Consider the following 26,635-nt stretch of genomic DNA (forward strand, 5'->3'; position numbering starts at 1 on the left):
TCCCTGCTGCCATTTACCTCTAAACTCCTAGAACGCTTAGTCTACAATTGCCTGAGCTCCCACCTCACTGACAACAACCTTCTTGACCCTTTACAGCCTGGCGTTCGCTCACTACACTCCACTGAAACTGCACTACTAAAACTCACTAATGATCTACTAACTGCTAAAACCAATGGCCACTACTCCGTACTCTTACTACTTGACCTCTCTGCGGCTTTTGAATTGGTTGACCATCCCCTCCTCCTCAAAAAACTCCTCTCTCTTGGCCTCAGAGACTCTGCTCTCTTCGGGTTCTCCTACTACCTATCGCAGCGCTCCTTTAACAATACCTATAACGCTGCCTCCTCCTCTTCACTCCCTCTTTCTGTAGGGGTCCCTCAAGGTTCTGTCCTTGGACCCCTTCTCTTCTCCATCTACACCTCCTCTCTTGGTCACTTGATAAACTCCCACGGCTTTAAGTACCATCTCTATGCTGATGACACACAAATCTATCTTTCTACTCCTCACCCCTGTCTCCTCTTGCATTACTAACCTACTAAGCGACATATCGGCAAGAATGTCACTCCACTTTCTCAAACTCAATCTTTCCAAAACTGAGCTCTTAGTATTCTCCCCAGCCCATGGCCCCCTCCTCTGACTTCTCCATCAAGATCAATAACACAATCATCAGTCCCTCCCCTCATGCCAGGGTACAAGGTATAATCCTAGACTCCCATCTGTCCTTTCAGTCCTAAATCCAATCACTGTCCAAATCTTGTAGACTTCACCTCCGCAACATCTCCAAGATACGGCCGTTCCTAACCTCGGAAACCACTAAGCAACCTATTCACTCCCTTGTTATATCTCGCCTTGACTATTGTAACTCCCTCCTCATTGGACTACCTCATCGCAGGCTATCCCCTCTTCAGTCTATCATGAATGCTGCTGCCAGACTCATCCACCTTACTAACCGTTCTGTATCTGCCATCCCTTTCTGCCAATCCCTCCACTGGCTTCCCGTTGCCCAACGGATAAAATTCAAAACATTAACAATAACGTATAAAGCCATTTATAACTCTGCCCCAAATTACATCACCAATCTTGTCTCTAAATATCACCCAAACCGTACTCTCCGCTCCTCGCAAGACCTCCTACTCTCTAGCTCCCTTGTCTCCTCCTCCCATGCTCGTCTCCAGGACTTCTCCAGAACTCCCATCCTCTGGAACTCTCTACCCCAATTTATCAGACTATCGCCTACTTTGCTCACTTTTAGGCGATCTCTGAAAACCTATCTCTTCAAGGAAGCCTATCCTGCCCTCAGCTAATAATGGAATCTTCTACTCTTAAAAACCAGTCCATCCCCCACAGTTACTACCTTTCGTACCACTAGACCCACCCTCCTAGATTGTAAGCTCCAAGGAGAGGGGCCCTCCTATCCCTCTTGTATTGAACTGTATTGTTGCTGTATTGTCTCCCGTTATATTGCAAAGCACTGAGCAAACTGTTGGCGCTATATAAATCCTGTATAATAATAATAATAATAATAAAGAAGATTTGTACTGACTGCCCCCCAATATATATTTTTAACAAACGGCAAATGGCATGAAGTGGGGGGGATAGCTACTAAAGGGAAAATAAAAGATCATCATACATGTAGAGGACCAGAGGAGGGGTGAAGTGGAGGTTTTAAAGTAGAATTTCAGCTTAACACTAACTTTATAAATACCTCTTCCCTCTCCTAACACCTATCTTGACTGACTTATTTTCAGTCCTCTCCGGTCTGGTCACTTTATCTCCAAGCGTGAACCAGCAGTGGATGCAGGGGAGAGGAGGGAGCGTCGACATTGGCTGTGAAATGGGAACCTATCGGTAATGTCAGTCACCACTTCAGGCTTTACCAGCCATTGTCAGCCTTCTTTCCTCTTCCCTGCAGCTAGCGCTGGCTAAAACAGGGTATCACAGTACCCGACCAGAGCCGACCGAAAAATAGGTAAATATATACATCTTTTTTACACAGGTAAGTCAACATAGGTATTGGGGGGGATTATTAAGGCAAGTTAGGTGTAAGCTGGAATTCTACTTTAAGAGGGGTTTAAATAGCATAATACCACTGACCACTGGGTTATTATTGCAGAAACTGGCACCAATGCTGGGGATTAATGCTGCAAAGACTGGCACCAATGCTGGTTTTGAAATGACACTCTTTCGCAAGACCTGTAGGGGGAGTTTGTCATTTTCGCCCTGGGCATCAGATGACCTTGTCCCGGCACTGAAAAAGTCCATCATTTTTATGCAACTCAGTCATGACATCCTGGTTTACACAGAGAGGAAAGTAATACAACAGTCACTTTGCATTGGTATTGGCATCCCATATTCACTTACAAACTTATATATAGAAACAAGCCTTTTAACACTACCAAACTCTGATAAGACTATTTGCATTAACCTGATAACATTCACATATATGTAGGAATTTTTACTTACCTGTAAATTCCATATCTTGGAATATAGTACAGCAAGCTATTTATACCCTGAGCTTACAGGCTCGCACCTTCACATGACTGGAAACTGGCAAACTTTTAAGGAAACACACCCTTGGGGGGCCTTCCATATAAGCCTACCTGACTTTGTGAATTCTCAGTTTTGTAGCAAGCAGTAAGTAAAAAAGGAATGTTTAGGGGTCACTGTCCTGTACTGTATGGCCGAAAGCTGCATCCCCGGAGACTGGACATCAACCTGGTAAAACTTTGAAAAAGTATGAACAGATGACCAGGTGGATGCCTTACACAGTTAGCCAACAGAGGCTTAGTTCCCTAAAGGCTCAGGATACTCCAGCAGAGGTTATGAAGCGGGTAAGTAACAGAACAGGAGGCGATTTTGTTTAGGAGCATATGCTCTTGCAATCAAATTCCTTATCCACTGTTCAAAGGTAGATTTTCAAGCAGAGTGACCTTAGCAAGGTCCTGAGGAAACAACAAACAAGGAAACAGTTTGTCTAATGGAAGCAGCAGTTTTTAGGTAAACACTAATAGCTAGGTCCACACAATAAAGGGAGAATTCCTTTGAATGTTTAGGAGCAGGGCAAAAGAATAGACTCAAATATTCTAGGAATAGGGAAGGCTGGAGAGAAGATTTGCAGAAAATGATCACCCAGCCAAATGCCTGGAGCAGCAGACTTGTATTTTGGACATTTACCCAGCATTGGAACTGAGATGAATCCTTCAGGAGAAAGTGGTCTAGTTAGCTTGTCACTTGAATGCCCTGATTTCTGAGGAGGGCAAGCAAGGGTGGAAAGATCTTTGTGAAAATCTTGAGAAAAGAGGATAGGCCAAAAGGACAGTGCAGCAAACTGGTAATGGTGGTCTGCCATTGCAAAATGTAGAAACTGATGAGGTGGGTAAATGGGAACATGCAGATAGGCATCTTTGATGTCCATGGATTCCATGTATTCCCCTGGTCTCAAAGAGACAACTACTGACCTTGCGGACTCCATGCAAAATTTTAGAATTTGATGGAATCTGTTGAGGATTTTAAGTCCAGGATTGGATGTTTACCCCACTGGGCTTTAGTACAGTGAACAGGCTTGAGTAGAATACCTTGAACCTATCCTGTGAAAGAACTGGGCATTCTTCAAATCAGACTGTACTTTGGTAGGTTTCAGTTGATTTAGAGATGTAAACTGCAATAGACGTCACTCCACTCTTAGGAATGAGGGCACCCCCCTTCATTGTTAGGAGGGTTTGAGGAAGGGTTGGTGGAATTTGTGGTGAATTGCTGAGCATAGGTTTAGAAGCTGAAGCCTTGTTAGAGAGTGCGGGTGTTCTGTTTTTTCAGGAGTTAGGGTCTCCTGGTGAGGGCAGTTTTATTACTTTTTTTTTATCTTCCCACCTGTGACAGGTCATATGTGTGAAATGCCTTTTACAGGCACCTTCTGCTGTCTAAGCCTTTAGCCCTATGAGATTCTGTGCATTCCACCAACACCTGGAGGATGTCAGATGATGAAACGCGCAGGGTGGGACTAAGACATGACATCACCACGCATGCTGTTTTTTGCAAGCTCGCGGCTAGAAGGAGGGATCGGGCTGAATTTGATTTTAAGCTTGTATACTGTGTGTCGGGATAGACCTATTTAAATGTGAGTGCACTTATATTTGATAAAATAAATATTTTAAAGGATTTCATGCTATAAAAGTCCTCTTCTTTCCTCCTCTCGGAAAATGCATGGGTGAACGTGTCATCATATATGAAACAGGGATTGTGAAAATATATAGAGTATCTTTTTGGATTTGCAGATTATTGCTCCCAGAGGGGAAAGCACCGTATGCTGGTTTTAAATACGCCAGCATCCACCACTGGTGAGTTCATTTAGTGCCTCTCCGTGGTGGATTGCACAATTGGTGTTGGTGGAAGAAAAAAAAAAGGATTTAGAAAGAAGTTTTGGCGTTGCATTTGAATCAAACATTCCAATTATGGAATGGATTATACATTATTGCATGGATTTTTATCACATAAGTGTTGGATTTATGTTATCCCATATGGACTTTATATGAAATAAGTTTTTTTTTAATTTATTTGAGACAAAATATTTATTTAGTTGGATTTAGTTTATACATTTGTAGATATTGTAATCTGTGTAGAGTACACAATATTAAATTATATTGGGTGAATTGATCATATTTTTTATATATTGCTTTTTAAAGGGAATGCAGTGCTAACCTCTTATAACATCATGGTGTATAAATACGGTAAGTTGCATGTATCCTTTACTGTACAATTAAAATATGTAAACCACACGAAAGTTGTCCTTTAAAAAGGAAAAGTTCACCTTTCAAAACATGTTACACCGATATTCAGGGTGTAATATGTAACAAAAATGACAGGCCCCGTGTTCCTTCATTTTGACAGCTAGTGGTGGATCTTCTTGCTGTCAGAATTAGAAAGAAAAAAAAAAACAAAAAACAATGTGGCCACGTGGGTCTCTGCCTGCATGGTCGAGTTACTCATTAAACTACAAGTTCTGACAGCCTTTGCGGCTGTCGGCTTGTAGTACTCAATGAACTACCACGGCGCTGTTAAGTGCTGTGGTAGTTCATGGATTCTTCTTGTCAGTGTGTATCTGCTCACTCGTACGAGGCACGAGCACACAGGTCCGCTGACAGGTCTGCAGGAGTTCTGCATGGCACCAATGATCTGCTGATCACTGATGCAATGCTATCCAGGCTCCCAAAACAAAAAAAAAACAAAACCGTAAATGCACTTTTTTAGCTGCAAACAAATGTGCTTTTATTATTTTTTGTTAAAAGGTGAACTTATCCTTTAAAGGAAAAAAACAAGAGATACATAAGGCACTGAATAAATAAAATCACATGCAGGCCAGAGATTGATAATTTAGACTAGTAAAAAGTCAACACAAACCTGCACCACAGACATGTTGGGAGTAAGGCTTGGGAAAGGTGTCTCAGAGAGATGTTAACTGACCAAGTATCATCAGACCTATAAAACAGAAAAACAAGAAAAATGTAAAAAAATATTGCAGTATAGCTAATGTAATCCATATGGCATTTGAAAGCAACAAAGCAAGGTTTATCACAGAAAGATTTCCCCTCAACCAATTACTTTATTCAGTTGAAAGCTATTTGGGCTTCTCTCATAAAATAACCTAGTCAGTAATGAGAGTGAGCTGGGTACAACATGGACCCTAAACAGTTTTATTTTGGCTTTCATACTTTGCAAAGCATTTCTAAGCTACACAGGTGATTGAATCTACTGAGGCTTGTTGGCAGTTATTTGGCCGCATCGTTGCGGGTGAGAGAATTGCATCGAATCCCTCACCCGCAACCACATGCTTCTCTTGCGAGACGCAGGGGGCTGCCATTGATTATGAATGGCACCCCCATGCATCTAATCCCCCAACACGATCATGGTATGATCGCAGGTAAAGGAACCGCATGGCCAAGAAGACCATGCAGTTTCCGTGCGGATGCATTTCAGAAAAACTGTATACACACTAGTGCGAACTGGGCCTTAATTTGCAGCATGCTGACATCTATATAATGCAGATACAATGACTATCAACAAGCAGTTAAATCTCTCATAAGCAAAGAGATTTAAAATCACCTGTGCAGCCAGCCTTAATAACCTGGGACAGGTATGTACATTAGGAACATCAGAGAAAAGGCAACATTTTTAACCTTTATACCTGTTGCATGTTAGTGACTGAATCCACAGGGCAGTCATCATGACAGCCAGGGAACTAGCACTGACAGGCTCTATGCTTCCTTAGTGCAGGTTACAGGAGCAAATAAATATAAACAAATGTACAGTGAATTTCAAAAACTTTGCTTATTACTTTCAAAATGTTTAAACCGTGAAAACCTTGTTTTGTTTACAGTATAATATCTTGTGTCATAAAATACTGCATAATAAATAAGTGTAATAAATGTTGAAAAGGAAAGTAAATGTAGTCTAGTCTAAGACATCCAACTTGAAAGGGTTGCTCATACAAATGCTATCAGCAAAGATTCTTTTTAGAGTTGTTAGCTAAAAATTACCAGCCACGGTGAAGGAAGTGGGTTTGTGATGCATAGTGGAAAGTTTGCAACACCCACAATTATAAAGATGGCTATGTGATTCTGTCTATTGTTAGCAATACTGTACGTAGAGATATAGTTCAGCACATTGAACGTAGACAAGATCAGCTGTGTACATAGCTTTGTGTAAAAGAGCACACAAGGTCCCACAGCATCACAACAGCTAACATCGATACTGTACCATTTACTACATATATTTTATCTACTAATAGAGAAAGACTGAATTTAATTTCTGATTATTTCTGTACAGAAGCAGAACCAGGGGCAACAACCATTATCTGTACAGTAATAAGGCAGCATGCTGTGTAAATGGGGCAAATGGAGTAAGCGTAATCAGGAGAGCCATTTAACCCTTTTTGTTTCACAAAAGTTTTCATTTAGAATCATGTTAGCGTTTCACACACTCCCTTATATGTGCACGGGTTATCAAAATGTCCCTACTGAAGAAGCACAATGGTAGCTGTTCAAGATAAAGTCTTATCCTGCATCTTGTATGTAGTCCAATCTGATACCGGCCTTGTGATCCAGGTCCCCCAGAAATCAACACATCCAGGTCCTGAGTGTCTGCTCCAGATAAAGGACAAGTTCACCTTCAGGAACATGGTAGATATTCCACCAATTTTTAGGGTGGAATATGCAACATATTCCCACTCCTGCAGCCCCCCCCCCCCCACTTTCCTGTGATAGCAGGCCAGGGATTTTCTCCCCGCACTCGATGTCTCAATTTAAAAAGACCGTGCCTGTGCGAGGCTCTGCCCACATGGAAGCGTTATTCATTCACAGCCTTTGCTGCTAATGGCTCGTATTTCCCAATGAACTGTTAGGTTGCCGGTGAGCATCCTTGCAGTTCACTGATTCTTCATGGACTGAAGGAACTGCCCACCCGTATCAGAGGTACAGGCAGACAGTTACACTGGCAGTCTGCAGGAGCCTGATGCTGCACCCACGACCTGCTGATCACAGGTGCAATGCTTTACAGGCTCCTATGAAAAAAATAGTAAATGCACATTGCAAAAAATGTGCTTTTATTATTTTTTTTTAAAGGTGAACCTATCCTTTAAGCAGTTTGCCTTGGTTCAGAATAAGCTTCTTTGCCTCCCAAATTCAGCTGATATAGGTAGCAGCATACCGATGAATTAATTTATTTCTGGTACTTATATAGCGCCGTCAATTTACGCAGTGCTTTACATATACATTGTACATTCACATCAGTCCCTAACCCTCAAGGGGTGTACAATCTAAGGTCCCTAACTCACATTCATAGACAAGGGCCAATTTAGACAGGATCCAATTAACCTACCAGCACGTCTTCGGAGTGCAGGAGGAAACCGGAGTACCCGGAGGAAACCCACGCAGGCACAGGGAGAACATGCAAACTCCAGGCAGGAGGTGCCGTGGCTGGGATTCGAACCAACGACCCTAGTACTGCGAGGCGGAAGTGCTAACCATTTAGCCACTGTGCTGCCTAATCGTTTTCTTACTTTCCCTGTAAGCATATCCACACAACAGCACTGTGTACTATGGAACAGCGTGATCTTTTACTAAGGCCCCTCCCTCCGCAAGTGCTAATGTACAGAGGACGCGGATATCAAGATAGATTGTAAGCTCCAAGGAGCAGGGCCCTCCTATCCCTCTTGTATTGAACTGTATTGTTGCTGTATTGTCTCCCGTTATATTGTAAAGCGCTGAGCAAACTGTTGATGCTATATAAATCCTGTATAATAATAATAATACATTTTGATTCTTATACTGGTCGAATTTAAAGACCCATGTAATTTATTTTTTGAACACATAATTACATTTTTATTTATAGAGTTCAGGTGGTAGAAGAAAATATACAATTCCATGAATCAACAAATCTAATGAAAAGATAAAGGTAATTTGGTGGCTACATTTGACTGTTAAATAACATCTTCCTATAAGTAATCAGATACAGCAGTTGTTTGTTGGGAAAATGTAAGTGTCAAAGTAGCTATGAGTGACATTCCAACTAATCCTTTCCTCTAATCCTACGTTAGACCATTCAGTGTAAAAGAGGCTAAAACATACTAGATTCAATTTCCTTTTTTTTGGGGAAAGCCAGTAATGGCAAACCCGCTATAGGAGGCATAAAGAAGCTGTAGTCCTTTTCCACTAGAGATTACTGCTGCCTTTCAGTGTACATCCACATTGAATGGCATATAAAACACAGGCACTATCAATCACCTTTCACCAGCCACAGCACTTGAGCAGATTGGAAACACAGCACTGCAATAAAGTCGAAAGGCCATTAGCATTTTCAAAAGGTGTCCATGTGTTCACATAGAAAGACCTAAAATACTCTGACTGCTTCATCGGGCTTTGTTTCACGTCATTTCATCACAAACAACTCATTTACTATAAAACATACTAATACTTTTCCCAATGGAAACTATTTGGCTTTGTGGGCATTCTTAATACACAAAACAAGGCGCAGGACGACAGGCTTGGTAATGCTTAGTTTATACATACCCAATCCCCTTCTTATGCAGCACATGTAGTAGCATTTTACAAGGTGCAATGTCATTTCATCACATTAACCAATTTCTGTAGATAGTACAGGGTTTTTATGGTCTGCCATAAAAAAATGTCTTTGGCTCTTATACAGCTTCCCTCAGACCTTTATGAACCACTGTGGGGCACTGCATAAAGATTGGCCATTCATTTAACCTGGCCATACATTATACAATTTTTCTTATTCAATTTCCTTTAGATTTACCTTCAACTATGTAGTGCAAGAACCTGCTTGATTGCATACAAATCGAAAGGGTTTAGGTTTGACCTCATATTATATGGTTTTGGTAAATATCAAAGGAAAATTGTACAAGAAAATTGTATAATGTATGGCTAGCCTAAAAATTGGCTGCTAACACAAAGTCCCTTTTTTAAATACAAGTTGAAGAAGGTCAGGAGGTGGTCAATGGCAAGTCAGCTGTATCTGTTAATGAATTCTGAATGATCTTAGAAGCTAGGGTGGAACGTGTAACATATCCCCACCACTGCTGCCGCTGCCCGATCCCCCCTCCCTGTTACAGCACTATAGGGTGAGGTTCCCTGTACCAGCTGTCACTTTTTGAAAACAGCACAGCCATGTGGGGCTCCACCCATACGGCCACATTATTCATTCGCAGAGTTCTGTGAATGAATGAGCTACAAGTCCCAACAGCATTTGTGGCTGTCGGCTTGTAGTTCTCAAATGAACTAGCATGGCGCTGTTGAGCATCATGGTAGTTCATGGAGTCTTCCTGACAGTTTGCAGGAGCCCTGAATGGCACCAGTGATCTGCTGATTGCTGATTCAATGCTTTTCAGGCTTGACAAAAAAAAAAATTGTAAATGCACATTTGCAAAAAAATAGGTATTTATTTTTTTAATAAGTGAACTTATTTAAGTAAACGCACTGCAACATGCATACACAGCATGTTATTGTACCTTGTGTTAATCTGTATGATAATGGACAAACAACAGCATTATACAGCCTTAATAGTGGCATTATGGACACTTTCAAGTTTAATTTCAGAGTAAAGAAAAAAAAAAAAAAAGGAAGGGTGCTGTCTGGTTCCCCTCTAGATTCCAGGCTCACCACTCTCTGCTCAGAGCGGCTGTGAGAACTCAGCAATCAGCAGCCATGTGTCACACTTAGAGCCGGCAGGGGACCCATGCTGCATCCACCTAGGTAAGTATAAATGGGAAATAGAAAAAAAGTCCATACTTCTCTTTTAAGCAATGCCATAGCAAACACTACAAGGCTCTCTACTTCTCTCACTATGCTCATCTGAGCTTAGTCAATGACCTCTTGTGAAGAGATTTCTCATACAAGGCGAGTGCAGTCCATGTGAGTGTAATCTGTAAGGCAGACAGGAGTAGAGTTCTTTGATATGTCTGTAGTGAATCATGTTGGACAATCTGCTGTTACACTAAATGCCATGTGCAGAAATAGTCAGCAAGATCACAGAATGTAAGAGGGTTCTTTAAAGTAAGCCTGTGAGGACACAAATATGGAAGCACCTGCTATTCTTAATATTTTACATTACAGAGCAGGAACAGGAATGTCTAAAAAGAAGGCACTGTGGATTTACAAACATGTTCCATGAGACTAAAAACAGCAGCGAAACCAGGCAACCAGCATGCTCAGAAGGATAGGTTAGGCAATGCGAGCCCACGTATTGTCTCGGTAAGTCCAAGGGTTGACCATCTGGCATACCTTGGTAGGAGCTTTTACACACAGAGCTCTCAGTCCATTGGTTACACATACGTACTTATAACATAAAATAAATCATTGAATGCAACATCACGCATATAATTCTGTACATATTCAGAAAAACAACTGAATAAAAAAAAGTTAAAGATTACCTTTAAATAAACCACTCGGCTGCTGCTCAATCAGCAGTTTTCTTGCCCTCACCAAAGGCTGTTCATGTACTGTACAAAGAATTTTAGAAAGTCTACCTCTGGGCTCAACTTAACCGTTTCAATACCGGGCAATTTTACACCTTCCTGCCCAGGCCAGTTTTCAGGTTTCAGCGCTCTCACACTTTGAATGACAATTGCGCGGTCATACAACATTGTACCCAAACTAAATTTTGATCATTTTCTTCACACAACTAGAGCTTTCTTTTGGTGGTATTTAATCACCGCTGGGGTTTTTATTTTTTGCTAAATTAACAAAAAAAGACCAAAAATTTTGAAAAAAAACCACATTTTTCTTTGTTTCTGTTATAAAAGTTTACAAATAAATAATTGTTCTTTATAAATTTAGGCCGAGATGTATTCTGCTACATGTCTTTGGTGAAAATAACCCAAATTAGGATGTATTTTTTAGTTTGTAGGAAAGTTACAAACTATGGTATAGATCTGAATATTGATCAATCCTGAAGTACTGACGGCCAATCTAATATCTTGAGGTCTAAAAATGTCAGAATAGTACAGATATCCCCCAAATGACCCCTTTTTGCAGAGTAGACAGTCCGACGTACTTCATAAGAGGCATGGCGAGTTTTTTGAAGTTGTATTTTTTTGTCATAATTTATAATGAAAAAATTAAAAAAATTATTTTCACTATTTATTTTTTTTACATACTGTCACCAGTGCAGTACAGCGTCATCATATAACTGGCATGGCGGTGAACAGCGACACTGACTGGTGACAGTATGAAAAAAAAAAATATATATATATATTTTTTTTTTTATTATTATATTTAATTTTTTATTACATTTTTTTTTATTTTTTTTAAGATTTTTTTTCATATTTTACTATGACCAAAGTAGTACAATGTTACCATAGTAACACTGTACTACTTTGGGGAAGTGATCAGTATTTTTTTTTTTTTTTTTTTTACACAATTTGCTTATAGCAAAGAATTACTTTGCTATAAGCAAGCATTTACCTGAATGAAATCGATTCATTCAGCTTTTTTTTTTTTTTTTTTTTTTGTGCTTAGCTGTGATTTGGTCACAGCTAATCACATGACATGTGCATGTGATTAGCTGTGACCATTCACAGCTAAGCACTAGTATACAATGGATGGCATCATGAATGAAGCCATCCATTGTATACAACTGTCATGTGACCTGCTGTGATTGGTCACAGCAGGTCACATGGTACCGGCAACGGGAGCCGGTACTCGGATCTGTCATCGGCCGTGTCTGAGGTGCACGGGCGGTGACAGATTACACTGCTGCGTCGCTCTGCAACAGCGCATGTGCGGGAGCACGCCAAATGGCGTGCACCCGGAAAGCTGCAGCGCTTTTCAAGCCGCCAAACGGCCATTGGCCGGGCGGCTAATGGTTAAATTGAAAAGGTGGTTTCTGGCCAATAAACAGACACCTCTGCCTTACTGCAGGGGATTCCAAACAACTGGCTCTGAAGATAATCTGAGTCTATTAGCAGCTACCTGAAGGTGCTTGTATTAAAAGCTTGCAGCCAACACAAGGTCATGTGTGGCCTTTTCTGACCTTCGTAACTGGATAAGAATGTCAGAAAAGGAAAGAAATAATCAAACATCACTACAGGAACATAGATGACTGATCCATGTCAGTAAATAGAATGTTCAGACCCTCAATTCTCCCATTCCATCCTGTGACTGCAGCCTCATGTGGACATTTGAAAATAGATCTACATTGCAGTAACACGGCAAAGCAAATAAATATTTTGTTATAAGGTTGGATTCACACCTACAGTGGATATAAAAAGTCTACACACCCCTTTTAAAATGTCAGGTTTCTGTGATGTAAAAAAATGAGACAAAGAAACTTTTCCACCTTTAATGTGACCTATAAACTGCACAACTCAGTTGAACAACAAACTGAAATCTTTTAGATGGAGGGAAGTAAAAATAAAAAACTAAAATAATATGGTTGCATAAGTGTGCACACCCTTAAACTAATACTTTGTTGAAGCACCTTTTGATTTTATTCCAGCACTCAGTCTTTTTGGGTATGAGTCTATCAGCATGGCACATCTTGACTTGGCAATATTTGCCCACTCTTCCTTGCAAAAACCCTCCAAATCTGTCAGTTTTCGAGGGCATCTTCTGTGCACAGCCTTCTTCAGATCACCCCACAGATTTTCGATCAAATTCAGGTCTGGGCTCTGGCTGGGGCATTCCAAAACTTTAATCTTCTTCTGGTGCAGCCATTCCTTTGTTGATTTGGATGTATGATTTGGGTCATTGTCATGCTGAAAGATGAAGTTCCTCTTCATGTTCAGCTTGAAGCCTGAAGGTGTTGTGTCAATATTGACTGGTATTTGGAACTGTTCATAATTCCCTCTACCTTGACTAAGGCCCCAATTCCAGCTGAAGAAAAACAGCCCCAAAGCATGATGCTGCCACCACCATGCTTCACTGTGGGTATGGTGTGCTTTTGGTGCTGCGCAGTGTTTTTGCGCCAAACATATCTTTTGGAATTACGGCAAAAAGTTCAACCTTGATTTCATCAGACCGTAACAGATTTTTTATGCTTACTCCCCACCCTCTAAAAGATTTCAGTTTGTTTTTCAATTGAGTTTGTACAGTTTATATGTCACATTAAAAGGTGGAAAAAGTTCTGAAATTATTTATCTTTGTATCATTTTTTACGTCACAGAAACTGGGAACATGTAGACTTTTTATATCCACTGTATGTGCTGCAATAATGCAAGTTATTACATGTGTTAACGTGTTGCATTAAGATAAACCATTCATTTGAATGAGCTGCTTACTGCACCAAAATTGCTTTAAAGTATTACACAATTTAAAAAAATAAAATAAAACACAATGCATGATAATGCATGGCACTGCAGCGCACAAACAAGAAAAAATTTTCATGCACTGCTGGAACCACAGTGCACAGATGTAAGCAGATCCAAAAACTGGCCATACAAGAATTGAAATTGGTCTGGTTCAGCAGGGACCAGCCAAATATTGATCCATGTGTGGCTACTGTGGTTGAATAGAAGTTAATCTAGTGACAAACTTTAGTATACCCGCCATGTAAATGAAAAAAGCTTGAGCAGCACTGCAGGCAATAGGCTGCAGCGTTGATCTGTGTATTTAGACAGTGGGGGAGTCTTCTTGCTGTCAGAATACAATAGCACAGCAGGGAAGTTTCCCTCACCCACCGCTGGCTGAACGAAAAACTGAACCATATATGGCCAAGCTTGAGTTCTTAGCTCAGACACAACACTTATAAAACCTGTTCAAGCTGAAAACAAAGCAATGCATTAAAAAATAAGTTACATTACTAATTATTTAAGTCGCCAACAATAACAATAAGGCCTCTTACACACAGGACATAAAAAAGGCTGCTTTTACAGGTGTTTTTTTTCCATCCTCTAATTGCACCTTTACACCGCGTTCCAAATTATTATGCAAATTCTATTTAAGTGTCACAAAGATTAAATATTTTGTTTTTCAGTGTAACTCATGGATGGCATTGTGTGTCAGGGCTCTTTTGATCACTGAAAACAATCTCGGACACCTGTGATAATTAGATTGGCCGGTGAGCCCAATTTAAGGAAAAACTACTAAAGGAGGGTATTCCACATTATTAAGCAGAGCACCATTTTCAAGCAATATGTGGAAGAAAAAGGATCTCTCTGCTGCCGAAAAGAGTAAAATAGTTTAATGCCTTGGACGAGGTATGAAAACATTCGATATTTCACGAAAACTTAAGAGTGATCATCGCACTATTAAGAGATTTGTGGCTGATTCAGAGCACAGACGGGTTCGTGCAGATAAAGGCACATTGAGGAAGATTTCTGCCAGATCCATGCATCGGATCAAGAGAGCAGCTGCTAAAATACCATTACATAGCAGCAAACAGATATTTGAAGCTGCTGGTGCCTCTGAAGTCCCACGGACATCAAGGTGTAGAGTCCTCCAGAGTCTTGCAACTGTGCATAAACCTTCTATTCGGCCACCACTAACCAATGCTCACAAGCAGAAACGGCTGCATTGGGCAGAAAAATACATGAAGACTAATTTTCAAACAGTCCTGTTCACTGATGAGTGCCGTGCAACCCTGGATGGTCCAGATGGATAGAGTAGTGGATGGTTGGTGGACGGCCACCCTGTTCCAACAAGGCTGCGATGTCAGAAAGGCAATGGTGGAGTCATGTTTTGGGCCGGAATCATGGGAACAGAACTGATCGGCCTTTAGGGTCCGCAAAGGTGTAAAGATGACCTCTGCAAAGTATGTGGAGTTTATGACTGACCACTTTCTTCCCTGGTACAGAAGGAAGAACTATTCTTTCCGTAATAAAATCATCTTCATGCATGACAATGCACTATCTCATGCTGCAAAGAATACCTCTGCATCAATGGCTGTTATGGGGATAAAAGGAGAGAAAGTCATGGTGTGGCCTCCATCCTCCCATGACCTCAATCCTATTGAGAACCTTTGGAGCATCCTCAAGCAAAAGATCTATGAGGGAGGGAGGCAGTTTACATCCAAACAACAGCTCTGGGAGGCTATTCTGACATCTTGCAAACAAATTGAAGCAGAAACTGTCCAAAAACCCACAAGTTCAATGGATGGAAGACTTGTGAAGCTGCTATCAAATAAGGGGTCCTATGTTACAATGTAACATGACTTGTTAAAATGTTTAAAAAGTTAAAATGTTGTTAAAAGTTTGATTGAAATAGCTTTTGATTTCAGTAAATATGTGGCAAACACAACAAATGACAATTTTCAGTTCTTTACAACCTATAAAGTGTTTTGAAACTTACTGTGCGTAATAATTTGGAGCAGTGCATTGTAAGTTTTGTATGCTTAAAAAAAATCCTGTTATCATTAGGAGGTTTGTTCAATAAAATTTGAATTGTACTCTTCATAGTTGATAACATGAGAATTATGCTGACTGTTATTTACATCAATTATTTAGGTAAATGAGAAAAATATCATTTGCATAATAATTTGGAACACGGTGTATGTTAGTCTATGTGGCCATGTGCACATAGACGTTTACACGCATATTAACCGCCTCCCGCCCGCCATATAAGGAAACGACAGGCGGGCAGCCCTCTCGTTCTGGGAGGATCTCCTCCCACTCTAACTACGAGGGCGTGCGACAATCGGCGGTGTGCTATGTCCCTGGGACACAGTGGATCACACTATAGAGCCGATGACGTTGGCTCTGTCATGTGATCAGTAACATCCAATCAAAGCTGATCGCATGTAAACAAGGAAATGCCAGTTATCGGCAGTCCTCTCTTCATGCTGACAACACGTGAGGAGAGCCAGTAAATCGGCATTCCTCAGAGGGGACATTTACACTGATCATCAGGGTGCTGATGATCAGTGCCCTGATGATCAGTGTAGCCCCACTAGTGCCACCTGTCAGTGCCCATCAATGCCACATACAAGTTCCCATCAGTGCACATCAATGCAACATATCAGTGCGTATCAGTACACATCAATGCTCATCAGAGCTACCTTTCAGTGCCACCTAACAGTGCCCGTCAGTGCCGCCTAACAGTGCCATATATCATTGCTGCCTTTCAGTGCCCATCGGTGATGCCTGTCAATCCATCAGTGCCACCTATCAGTGCCTCCTCATCAGTGCCCATCACTGCAGCCTCATTAGTGCACATCAGTGAAGGAGAAAAATTACTTATTTAAAATATTTTATAGAAACGAAGAAAAAACTTTTTTTTCTTCAAAATTTTCAGTCTTTTTTTAGTTTGTTTAGCAAAAAATAAAAACCTAGAGGTGGATAAACACCACCAAAAGAAAGCGCTGTCTTAAAAAAATAAAAAAAAGATAAAAATGTTGTTTGTGTGCAGTGTTGCATGACCGCACAAATGTAATTCAAAGTGCAACAGCGCAGAAAGCTTAAAATTGGCCTGGGCAGGAAGGGGGTAAAAGCGCCTGGTAGGCAAGTGGTCAAACAAGAGCAATTATAGGCTGGAAAAGAAGAAAAAAAACATTACCAACGCGTTCAGGAAAGGAGCGGGTAAAACACTGGACACTGAACATGGCTAGATTTGTGTAAACGCATCTAAACACTTGGAACATTTAACGCTTGTGTACTCATTCATTTTAAATGGCCAGAATAAATGAATATTCTGGCCTCTAGAATAAATGCCGCAATACTTGACATGCCTACATGCTTTAGGCGCTATTTTTTAACCTGGACGCAAAAGCGTCCAGGGGAGGGAAAAAAATGTCCTGTGTGCATACGGCCTTACATTTGTGTGGGTTGAAATCTGCATATTTCCTGTTTGTCGCATTTTGTTCCTAAGTGTATTAAACTCTGCCGCATACATCAAGGCTGGATTCACGCTCTTACAGTGGGGAGTAATTATTTTTTTAAGCTGGTCATGAAAAACACAATTATAATTATATTGGTGGTCTAGGAGTTTGGAATAAACAAAACTGATCCTATGAAAGATAGAAGGGCCATGAAACTGGGGCTGCTACTCAAGAACAAAGCATTGGTGTAATCTGAAGCATTCATCATTATAAAGCAGAGAATGGGATGAGGAGTAATTGGGGTCAGTGTATTGCTGGACACCTGTCATTTGAAATAACAAAGCAATTACAAGTTACTATTTTTTTTTTTACTCCTGTTGATGGTTTGATGTGCTACTTTTAAGCACTGGTGCCCTTTAATAATCAACAAAAGACATCTGATGCTTCATATAGAGGCTTGGATTGCCATAAATATCTGGCATGTAAGGTTATTAATAACAGGATGATATGGAGCAATGACTCTCCCCAGAGAGCACTGTACACTGGGAGGACAAACACACCACAAGCTCAGCTGCACAAAACAGTGCCACGAGATCATGATTACCCCTCCCCCAGGCTTGACAGACATTGAAGGGGCAAAGAGGATCATTTAAAAGTCCCAGCTGTTTGCGGCTATTTTAGGTAATTATTAGAATTCTGTGGAAGCCGGAAAGGAGAGAAACAAGTAATGTCAGAACATTCTAGCTTACAAGATATATTTAAGAAGAGCTAAACAAAGAGAAACCAGACAAAAAGAGGCTTTTAAAAGAATGAAAAACGCACATTATAAAGGATGAAGGGCTGAAAGAAGGATTTTATTGCCAAGGGAGAGAAAATGAAGCTACAGCATTGGTTCACCTACAAGACTCCAAAATGTGGCCCTCCACCAAACATCAAGGCAATCTCAGTCATTGTTCTATGGCTAAGTTCACAGGGATCACCGTTCCATCTCCTGCATAATGCCCCATAAAAATGGACCTGATGTGTTCATTGCCAAACGGATGAGTACAAATAGGGCTTGAAGAGTTGGTAACCAACCTTTAGTAGCCAAAATGGCTACAATCAGAAGCAATCAGTCCATTTACATTTACACAAAAACTAAACCTCCAGGTCATAGATCGGTCAGATATTTTATTACAATTTTAGAACCAACCCACACACAAATCAGCATAAACTAAAATACAGCATATATACTTTGAAGTTTTTCTAACCCTTTATGTATAAATCAGGCAACCTAGAAGCTGAACAGCTTCTCAAATAAAATAAATTAAAGCCTACAGCCCCCTCCCCTCCACCGCATGCCTTACTTTTGTAAACGTATTTAAAGCAGCTCTACTTAACTGATGTTAATAGGATGCTTCCATCAACAATGTAATGCAAGTGTAACCACGTTAAGATCAGGCGTATTCTGACACTTCTCTCCTAAAATCAGTATATAAAAATCTTTTTTTTCTACAAAATGACTTAGAACTCCCTACTATTATATTTTTATTTTAAGCAGAGGCCCTAAAGAATAAAATGATGGGTATTGGAATTTTTTATGTCACACGGTACTTGCACAGCGTTTTTGTTTTTTTAAATACACTTTAATGAATTTGAATGCACAAAGACACAGTAGAATGCACAAAGACACAGTAGAATACTCAATTACTTGTTAAAATGTAAAATATGTTTCAAGCCAAGTAAATAGACACCCAAGATGTCAAGCTTTAAAACTGCACATGCTTGTGGAATGGCGACAAACTACACTACTTAAAATCCGCCACACACACGTTTCAAAAGCCTTTACAGATTACCAATTTAGAGTTACAAAGGAGGTCTGGTGCTAGAATTATTGCTCTAACTATAATGTTCATGGTGATACATCACCTGTGTGGTGCAAACACAGACATACGTATGCATTCACCTTAGCGCACAAGCATGGGGGGACGGGGCGCTTGACTTTTCAAAAATTATTTTATTACTTTTTTTATTTTTACACTGTCCCTTTAATTTTTTTTTAAATCGCTTTTATTGCTATCACAAGGGATGAACAGTATCCTTTGTGATAGCATAGGCAGCAACAGGTACTCTTTACTGAAAGATCTGGGGTCTGCCCTAACCAGAATCAATTTGACTAGATGCTTTCTCAAGCAAAAAATGGTTCGTTTACATGCATAAGAAACCGAATGTGACAAAATACTCACCAATTTCGATTTCCTTTACCATAGGGATGATCTGAACTCGGGATGATCTGAACTCAGGAAAACACCAGAGAGCGACAGGAAGTGGGGGGCACTCCTACATGTAAAAGCAATCCAGCAGCTATTTAGCTGCTAAGAATACTTTTGCTAAAAAAGGCATCCCGAGTTGAAAAAAAAAAAAAATTGTATACCTGTATAACCACTTCAACTACACTCAGGAGCCACTCATACAATCAATAACTGACATTAAATTTCTTTTTTTGTGTACACTAAAATTGTAAGACTTTATTTTAATATCAGTCTTTGATAACTGTACAAGTGGCACATGAAATTGTCCCAGTATTTTTGTTCCTTTTTCTGGCCACTCTTTCTGGCTCAACTTAAAGCGGAGTTCCACTCAAAAGCGGAAGCTTATACCTGTTTTTGACAGGTACCTGCTCCCACTTGCCGCGGCAAAGTGAGCCGGAATTCAGAAGCCTGCCATACCAATCAGGACCAATGTGAAGTCGCAGGCTGTCACAGCCTGGTGCCCACACTTGTGATGTCGGTTCCGTGAAGGAGAAGGGGCGGCGCGGGTGATTACATCGCTGGATCCTGGGACAGGTAAGTTTGTGTTTATTAAAAGTCAGCAGCTACATTTTTTATAGCTGCTGACTTTTTAATAAACACAAAAATGGTTGGAACTACGCTTTAAAGTAAAAGTAATTTGCAGTACTTTTAAATTTGCAATAGTGTACCTGCCAAGGTGGTTCATGTTTACGGTTTTGGTCACTTGATTTTTTTCATACAAATACTATACCAATTACACGTAAATCATTAGTTCTGTTATTTTACAGGAAAAATGTTTTTGCGATTGTTCCTTTGGATATTTTCACATGAACAGTCATGATCGGCTCTCAAAAGCTGTGTACCAACGATCAAATTATCAGATGATCACTTCCAATGCTTTTTTGTTTTGTCCAAGATTTTCTCATTGTGTGTAAAAGGCTTTAAGAATTCCATGCAGCCATTGCTAGGATTACATGCACGTGCTAATAGACAGTAAGTGATTGCAGGGAATCTGCAGTACGGAGATGTAACACAGGATATATAAAAAACAAACAAAAAAAAAAGGATAAAAACAAGAATTGTTATAACCTTTTTTAAAAAAAGTCAATTGTTTATGATGAACAGTGCTTTCCAAAACTAAAATGCCATTCAGTAAAGATTAACTTCTACTTACGTAATAAAATGTTTGGTAAACATTTGTGTGCACGATTTTTGTTCCGTAAAAATATACAAGATGGTATTGAGAACTGAACACCCCAAAAACTGGTGTGAGACAACACAGGGTAGCCATGTTGTTTGAAAGTTTCTTTTTAGCAGCAGTGATCCCCTCATCCAAGACATCGCTACATCAGGACCACATCTTCTAACCTTTAGCTGCATTCTAAATCATCTTATCAGTCCATTAAGCCCTGGTTCCCACATATGTAGTGCGAAAAACGCAGCGATCCCTGTGTGTTTCCAGTACCGCATTGCAATTGCACTGTGTTTGCAATCCGCTGGGTGTCAATACAAAGTTAACACCCCAAACGGAGCACAATGCAGTTTGCTGCACTGGACCGCATGGTACAAAAGTGACAAAGTGATGGGGTTTTGGTGCAGCTTCAAAAAAAAAAAAAAAAGAAGGTCCCTGCACTTCTTTGATGCATTGTGGTGCCATTTGAGCCCATTCAAACTGAATGGGCTCAACTTGCACTGGAAGGCGGTGCGATTCCTGTGTGATTCACATGCGGTTCATAGTGTGATCCTAGGCTGATGGGACACAGCAGAACCTCTTATGCAATTTAACCAATATCAAAACAAAGCATAGCAAACAGATAACCTTTTGATTTAGCCATCATAAGCCCCATTAACAAATCACAATACACATCCTAATCTCGTTCTAATGGCCATCATAAAACCTTCAAGTCCATGCTTAAAGGAGAATTTCACTGCATCTGAGTTCCACAAAGCAATAACACTGTTTAATACATTTTTAATATACAAAGCAAACACCATCATCCATTCATGTCTCCATGCTTTATTTTGTTGAGCAATCACATTGGAAAAACATCCTCTAACATTTCTGTCCGTGGCAGACTCCTGTAGCATTTACTTCCTAGAATCCATCTGCCCCTAGTTTAGGTATGCAGGCAGGGGGGTATGCTTAACTGAGAAAACCTGTTCTCCCCTCCTGAAGACTCCTGGGATGTATAACATCACTTGCCTAATCAGGGAAACTGAAGAAATGTAAAAAAAAGTTCAAAATAAGTAAATATGATATAACTGTTCCTATCTATTTGCCAATATTGCAGCATAAGGATTAAAAATAGTCAAAGTTGACCGAGAGGGTGAAGTTCCACGTTAAGTAATTAGAGCAGCAAACAGATCCCCATCCTAGCTAACAGTATCAGACTTACCACCTGTTGTAAATAGCAGAATCAAAACTACAGTGTATTTCATAACTCCTGAGATAATAACAGCACAATCAGAATAAGAACATCTTTACTGGTCTCAATTAATAAGCAGCATTTTAAGCCCAAACACCACTATATTAGAAGGTACCGGGAGTGAGTAAGGCCCATTATCTTAATACACGTTATGAAACTATACCTGAGAGCGTAGAAGCTATATGGTCATAAACACAGTGACATCAACTCGGCCACTATTCAGACTTGATTGGTCAGATCATTTGTCAATGCCCTCCTCAGGGACCAGAATAAAAAAAACTGCACCAGCGATCTAGGGCTCTCCTTTACCCCGGTGCACATATCCGCGCTTCTGCAGGCCACGTTTTTCGTGGGCATGAGAGCCCATTCATTTGAATGGACTCCGTGCCCCGGGACACACAGGGAAGAAATCCCTGCACTACTTCTGAAAACTGAGCCTGCTCAGGAACTTCGGTTCCCAGTATGGTTGCGATTTCCAGTGCGGGCGGCGTGCCATTAGAATTAATGGCACCCGCCCGCAGGTCCGCATTCTTCTGTGTGGGTGGTGCGGCTGCACGGATTTATTTTAAGAGCCACATTGACTCATCTTAAGCTCATCGACTGAACTTTGCCAAGTATTTTCACTTGCTGGTGCATTATTGTCTCTTTTACTTTGTAATAGCCTTTTTCTTTAAATATTTTGTTTGCAAGTTTTACTTGTATTTCTATTAAATGGTATTTTAAATTCGTTACTATTGCTTAAATGCAATAGTACCTAAAGAGTAACTCCACTTTTGAGAAAAAACAAAAAAAAACAAAAACATTCCCTTCTGGTTGATCCAAGTACATTGCAAGGATTTTAAACTTGTTGCAGATTCCTACTTTTCGTTCTGAAGAAACAGCCATGTGTCTGTGTCTATGAGCAGAGTGAATCTGTATGGGTATGATTTCATAATTATCAATCAGCTACTGCAGCTGTATCCCTTTAAACATGATTCTTCTTTGGAAGTATCTCACCAAAAATTACATCTCTATTGGAGGGGATGCTCAAAATCTGACTTGTATCTTCTGGGAAAAATCAGTGAGCCAATCACAGAAGCAGGAAATAACATTTCTAGGGGCATTCTGTACACAATTTGTACACAGAACCCCTCGAGTTTGCCATATTGCATTTTACAGAAAATTACAGAACTGCAGATTGAAAAGTAAAGATAATTTTTAATAACATTCAATTACAATATGACTTGTGTAGCAATTGTATACACTATATTTGTTTTTTATGCAGCTTTTTTTTCCCTCACGAAAGTGGAGTTACCCTTTAAAGCAATGGTCTTCAAACTGTGGCTTGGGGGCCGGATACAATTCTTTTCTTGCCTTTGTCTGGCCCTTGAGGCATTATTCATGCCACTGACACCAACAATGGAGCATAATTTCTGCCACTGAAACCACGAATGCAGCACTATTCTTTCCAGTGACATCAATGATGGGGCAGAATTCTTTCCACTGACAAAAATAATGGGGCACAATTTCTCCCACTGACACCAACGATGGGACACAATTTCTCCCCCTAATACCGAAAATGGGGTATGGTTTACTCCCCCACTGGGCACAGTTCAGCCCCTCTAAAGTCTGCATAACAGTAAACTGGCCCTTTGTTTAGAAAGTCTGGAGACTCCTGCTTTAAAGAATTCCTTGTCTTCTCTGGGATATACTTGTCTGTGGTGATGTTGTGTATTACAGCCATTTATTAAAAGTCGTAATTGTTATTGTGAATGGTTGATAGGCCAACAAGCTATCTGGTGGCAGTTTAACAAGTCTAAACCCTGTAACAATCACTCTTAGATTGCTGGCACTTACATTGTAGTCCTGCAAGGTGGAAAATATTTGTGCAGGGTGAGGCCGAGAGTGTCACTGCCGCATATTGGTGACAGTGCTATGTGATTTGACCAACCATTTGTCACAAGTTGGTGAAGGTGCCCGAGGTCTGCCACCGAATCCATCACGGTATACAAGTATTATTTTTGGTTTGTATGCTACAGTATCTACTTAAAAGATGATTGCAGATAATAGTTTACAAAAACTAAAATTTATATGTTATTTTAAAGCCTTTAATATGGTGGATTTTCTTTTTTTATTAAATTTCCGTTCTCTGGGAAATAAATTGGAGGAAATGTGATGCAAAGGCATCTGTTAGTTCTTATTTGTGCCAAAACCAATGACTGAATCAATGTGTGTGGAAAATTCTGAGACTATTGACAAACGTGAGTTTTGTGGCAGGAACAGTAGGGTAGAAAGAATTATACGGAAGTGCTAGCGTGGAGCAGAAGTAATGATATTTGGATCAGCTCTAAAGGCAGAATATCTGAGTTGGATCAGAATTTGTTTCAGCTATAGGGCGAGCAAGAACCTGAAGATGAACTGCTGGAGCCATTCTGAAGCAGGCTCTGGCAAACATTAACCACTTCAATACTGGACACTTTTACCCCCTTCCTGCCCAGTCCAATTTTCAGACTTAAGCACTGTCACACTTTGAATGACTCATTCATGTAACACTGTACCAAAATAACATTTTTATTTTTGGCTTTAATTTTAATCACCAGTGGGTTTATTTTTATTTCTATATAAATGAATATATATAGAAAAAAACAAGTTTCTTAGTTTCTGAAATAACATTTTGCAAATAATTATCATTCTTCGTATCTTTGGGCCAAAATGTATTCTGCTACATTTCTTTGGTAAAAAACAAACAAATCAGCGTATATTATTAACTCTGTGTGAACGTTATAGAATCTACAATCTATGGTATATATATTTGATTGATCAATCCTGATGTACTGATAGCCCATCTCATTACTTGAGGCCCTAAAATACCAGGAGGTTCAAATAACCCATAAATGAACCCTTCTGGAAAGTAGACACTCAAAAGGTATTTAGTAAGAGGCATGGTAAGTTTTTTTAAGTTGTCTTTTTTGGAAAATGAAAAAAAAATGGTCTTATTAACATTCTGCTAAAATTTTGTGCTTCGTACTGCTTGAAGCTTGAAGAAGGGGGCACACCCCGAAAGCTTTTACGGAAAAATTGGATGGTAGTGCAAATAAATGAGATCTTAAAAAAGTAACATGGACAGTATTCAATTGCTTCTGTTGGAAAACAAAGAAATTAAGTAAAATTTGGGTTTTTTCACAATCTTTTTTTTACATACCATCACCAGAGCAGTGCAGCGTCACCATATGAATGGTGTGGCAGTGATCAGGGACACTGACTGGTTGACAGCATGGTAAATTATTTTACTCAATTGTTAAAAATATTTTCTCTATTTTTGACATACTGTGACCAGAGCAGTACAGTGTCACCATAGTGACACTATACTACTCTGGGTAGTGATAAGGAATTTTTTTTTTTTTTACACTATGGGAAAAAAATATATTGTGGTGAGTCTAGGAATGCAGTCGTAGAAGAATTTTCTTCACAGCGAAGGAAGAGAGCAGAACAAAACAGTCTGACCAACTATCTACAAACAATGCACTGACGGTGTGGCGACACAAATTTTTTTTCATGTGTCGGGTTTTTTTTCAATGTAAGTAGAGAGGATTTCAGATAACTGGCTGCTCCTTTTTTGGCCAGACTAGGAACAGATGACTTCTGCTGCTATGCTGTGTGAGGTAGCCGGGTCATTTCAATTTTAATTTTTTTGGGTTTACAACCACTTTTACTTGTTACTGCTTTGTGAAGCTTTTAACTAGAAAGTGATGATTTGTTTTCCATTACATTTATCACCCTAGTATAAGACAGCACTATCTTTTGATTTTTCTGGCTATGTTGCATGACCCAAGTGATTTGCAGTTTTCCTTTTGAACTCTCCTATATTTATGCATCAACATTACTCAATTAAAATGCATGGAAATGGCCTGGGCAATTTAAAAATAAACAGCTACCTGTGTGACAGCCTAGTTTCATGGTACTGAAGCTTAGCCTAACCAGCTTCACCATAAGTATACCAGTACTAACAGCTTAAATTACAGCTCTAGGACCAGCAATGGCCCCAAAAAACAGAGGATGAGATATATATCTGTGAAATTTTAAAATTCTAAACTATGCATAAAAGTGTACTACATTGTTTATGCTTTGCTTATGTACACTGCACTCATATTCTGAACATGGCACTAAAATGTTTTGATTATACATTCATAGAAGCATTGAAAAGTGACAACAAAAGACTGAGTGGGCCATCGAGTCTGCCCTTTTTTTTGTTTTTTTGTTTTTTTGGGGGGGGGGGTTGTTTTTCTGTTAAGTTTTTGTCAGAGTATAGATCTATACTTGTCCCAAGCATGTTTGGGATATGCATTCACCTTCTTTAGATTGAAAAGGAACTAGCCTGCCTGCAATTATAATTAATGTAATACCTGCAAAATCATGGCTATTAAAAAAAAGGTAAAATTCACAGAACAAACAGAACAGTTATTTGGAAAGATGCCGAGTGTAGCTTTTTTGTGTCTGTTCCCTACTGCGGTAGTTATTAATTTGGAACCACTGTTCAATATTAGAATAGGAGTTGCCCATCTATGAAATTTCCAAAACAGTTGGCGAGCCAGCCAGGAGAGGATGTACAGAAGACTATGGGAATCTGAAATGCAGCACTTAAGACGATCTGGAAACATTGAATGAGCGATTTATAGCCAGAAGAAAAGGCAAATATGAATT

The 26,635-nt window shown here is 39.8% G+C and overlaps 1 protein-coding gene across 1 annotated transcript in view; it reads right to left on the minus strand.

Moving 5' to 3' along the window:
* CSK (C-terminal Src kinase) overlaps positions 1 to 26,635 on the minus strand; it is a 184,020-nt gene that overhangs the window by 67,391 nt on the left and 89,994 nt on the right. The window contains exon 2 of the mRNA XM_089663939.1: positions 5,395 to 5,472. Coding sequence (XP_089520065.1) covers positions 5,395 to 5,409 — 15 coding nt within the window. The 5' untranslated portion in view covers positions 5,410 to 5,472. The remainder of the gene's footprint in view (positions 1 to 5,394; positions 5,473 to 26,635) is intronic.

This window comes from Staurois parvus, unplaced genomic scaffold (genome assembly GCF_062004578.1).
Source record: "Staurois parvus isolate SC_StPar_1 unplaced genomic scaffold, SC_StPar_1.0 ptg001805l, whole genome shotgun sequence".
Taxonomy (NCBI): Eukaryota; Metazoa; Chordata; class Amphibia; order Anura; family Ranidae; genus Staurois; species Staurois parvus.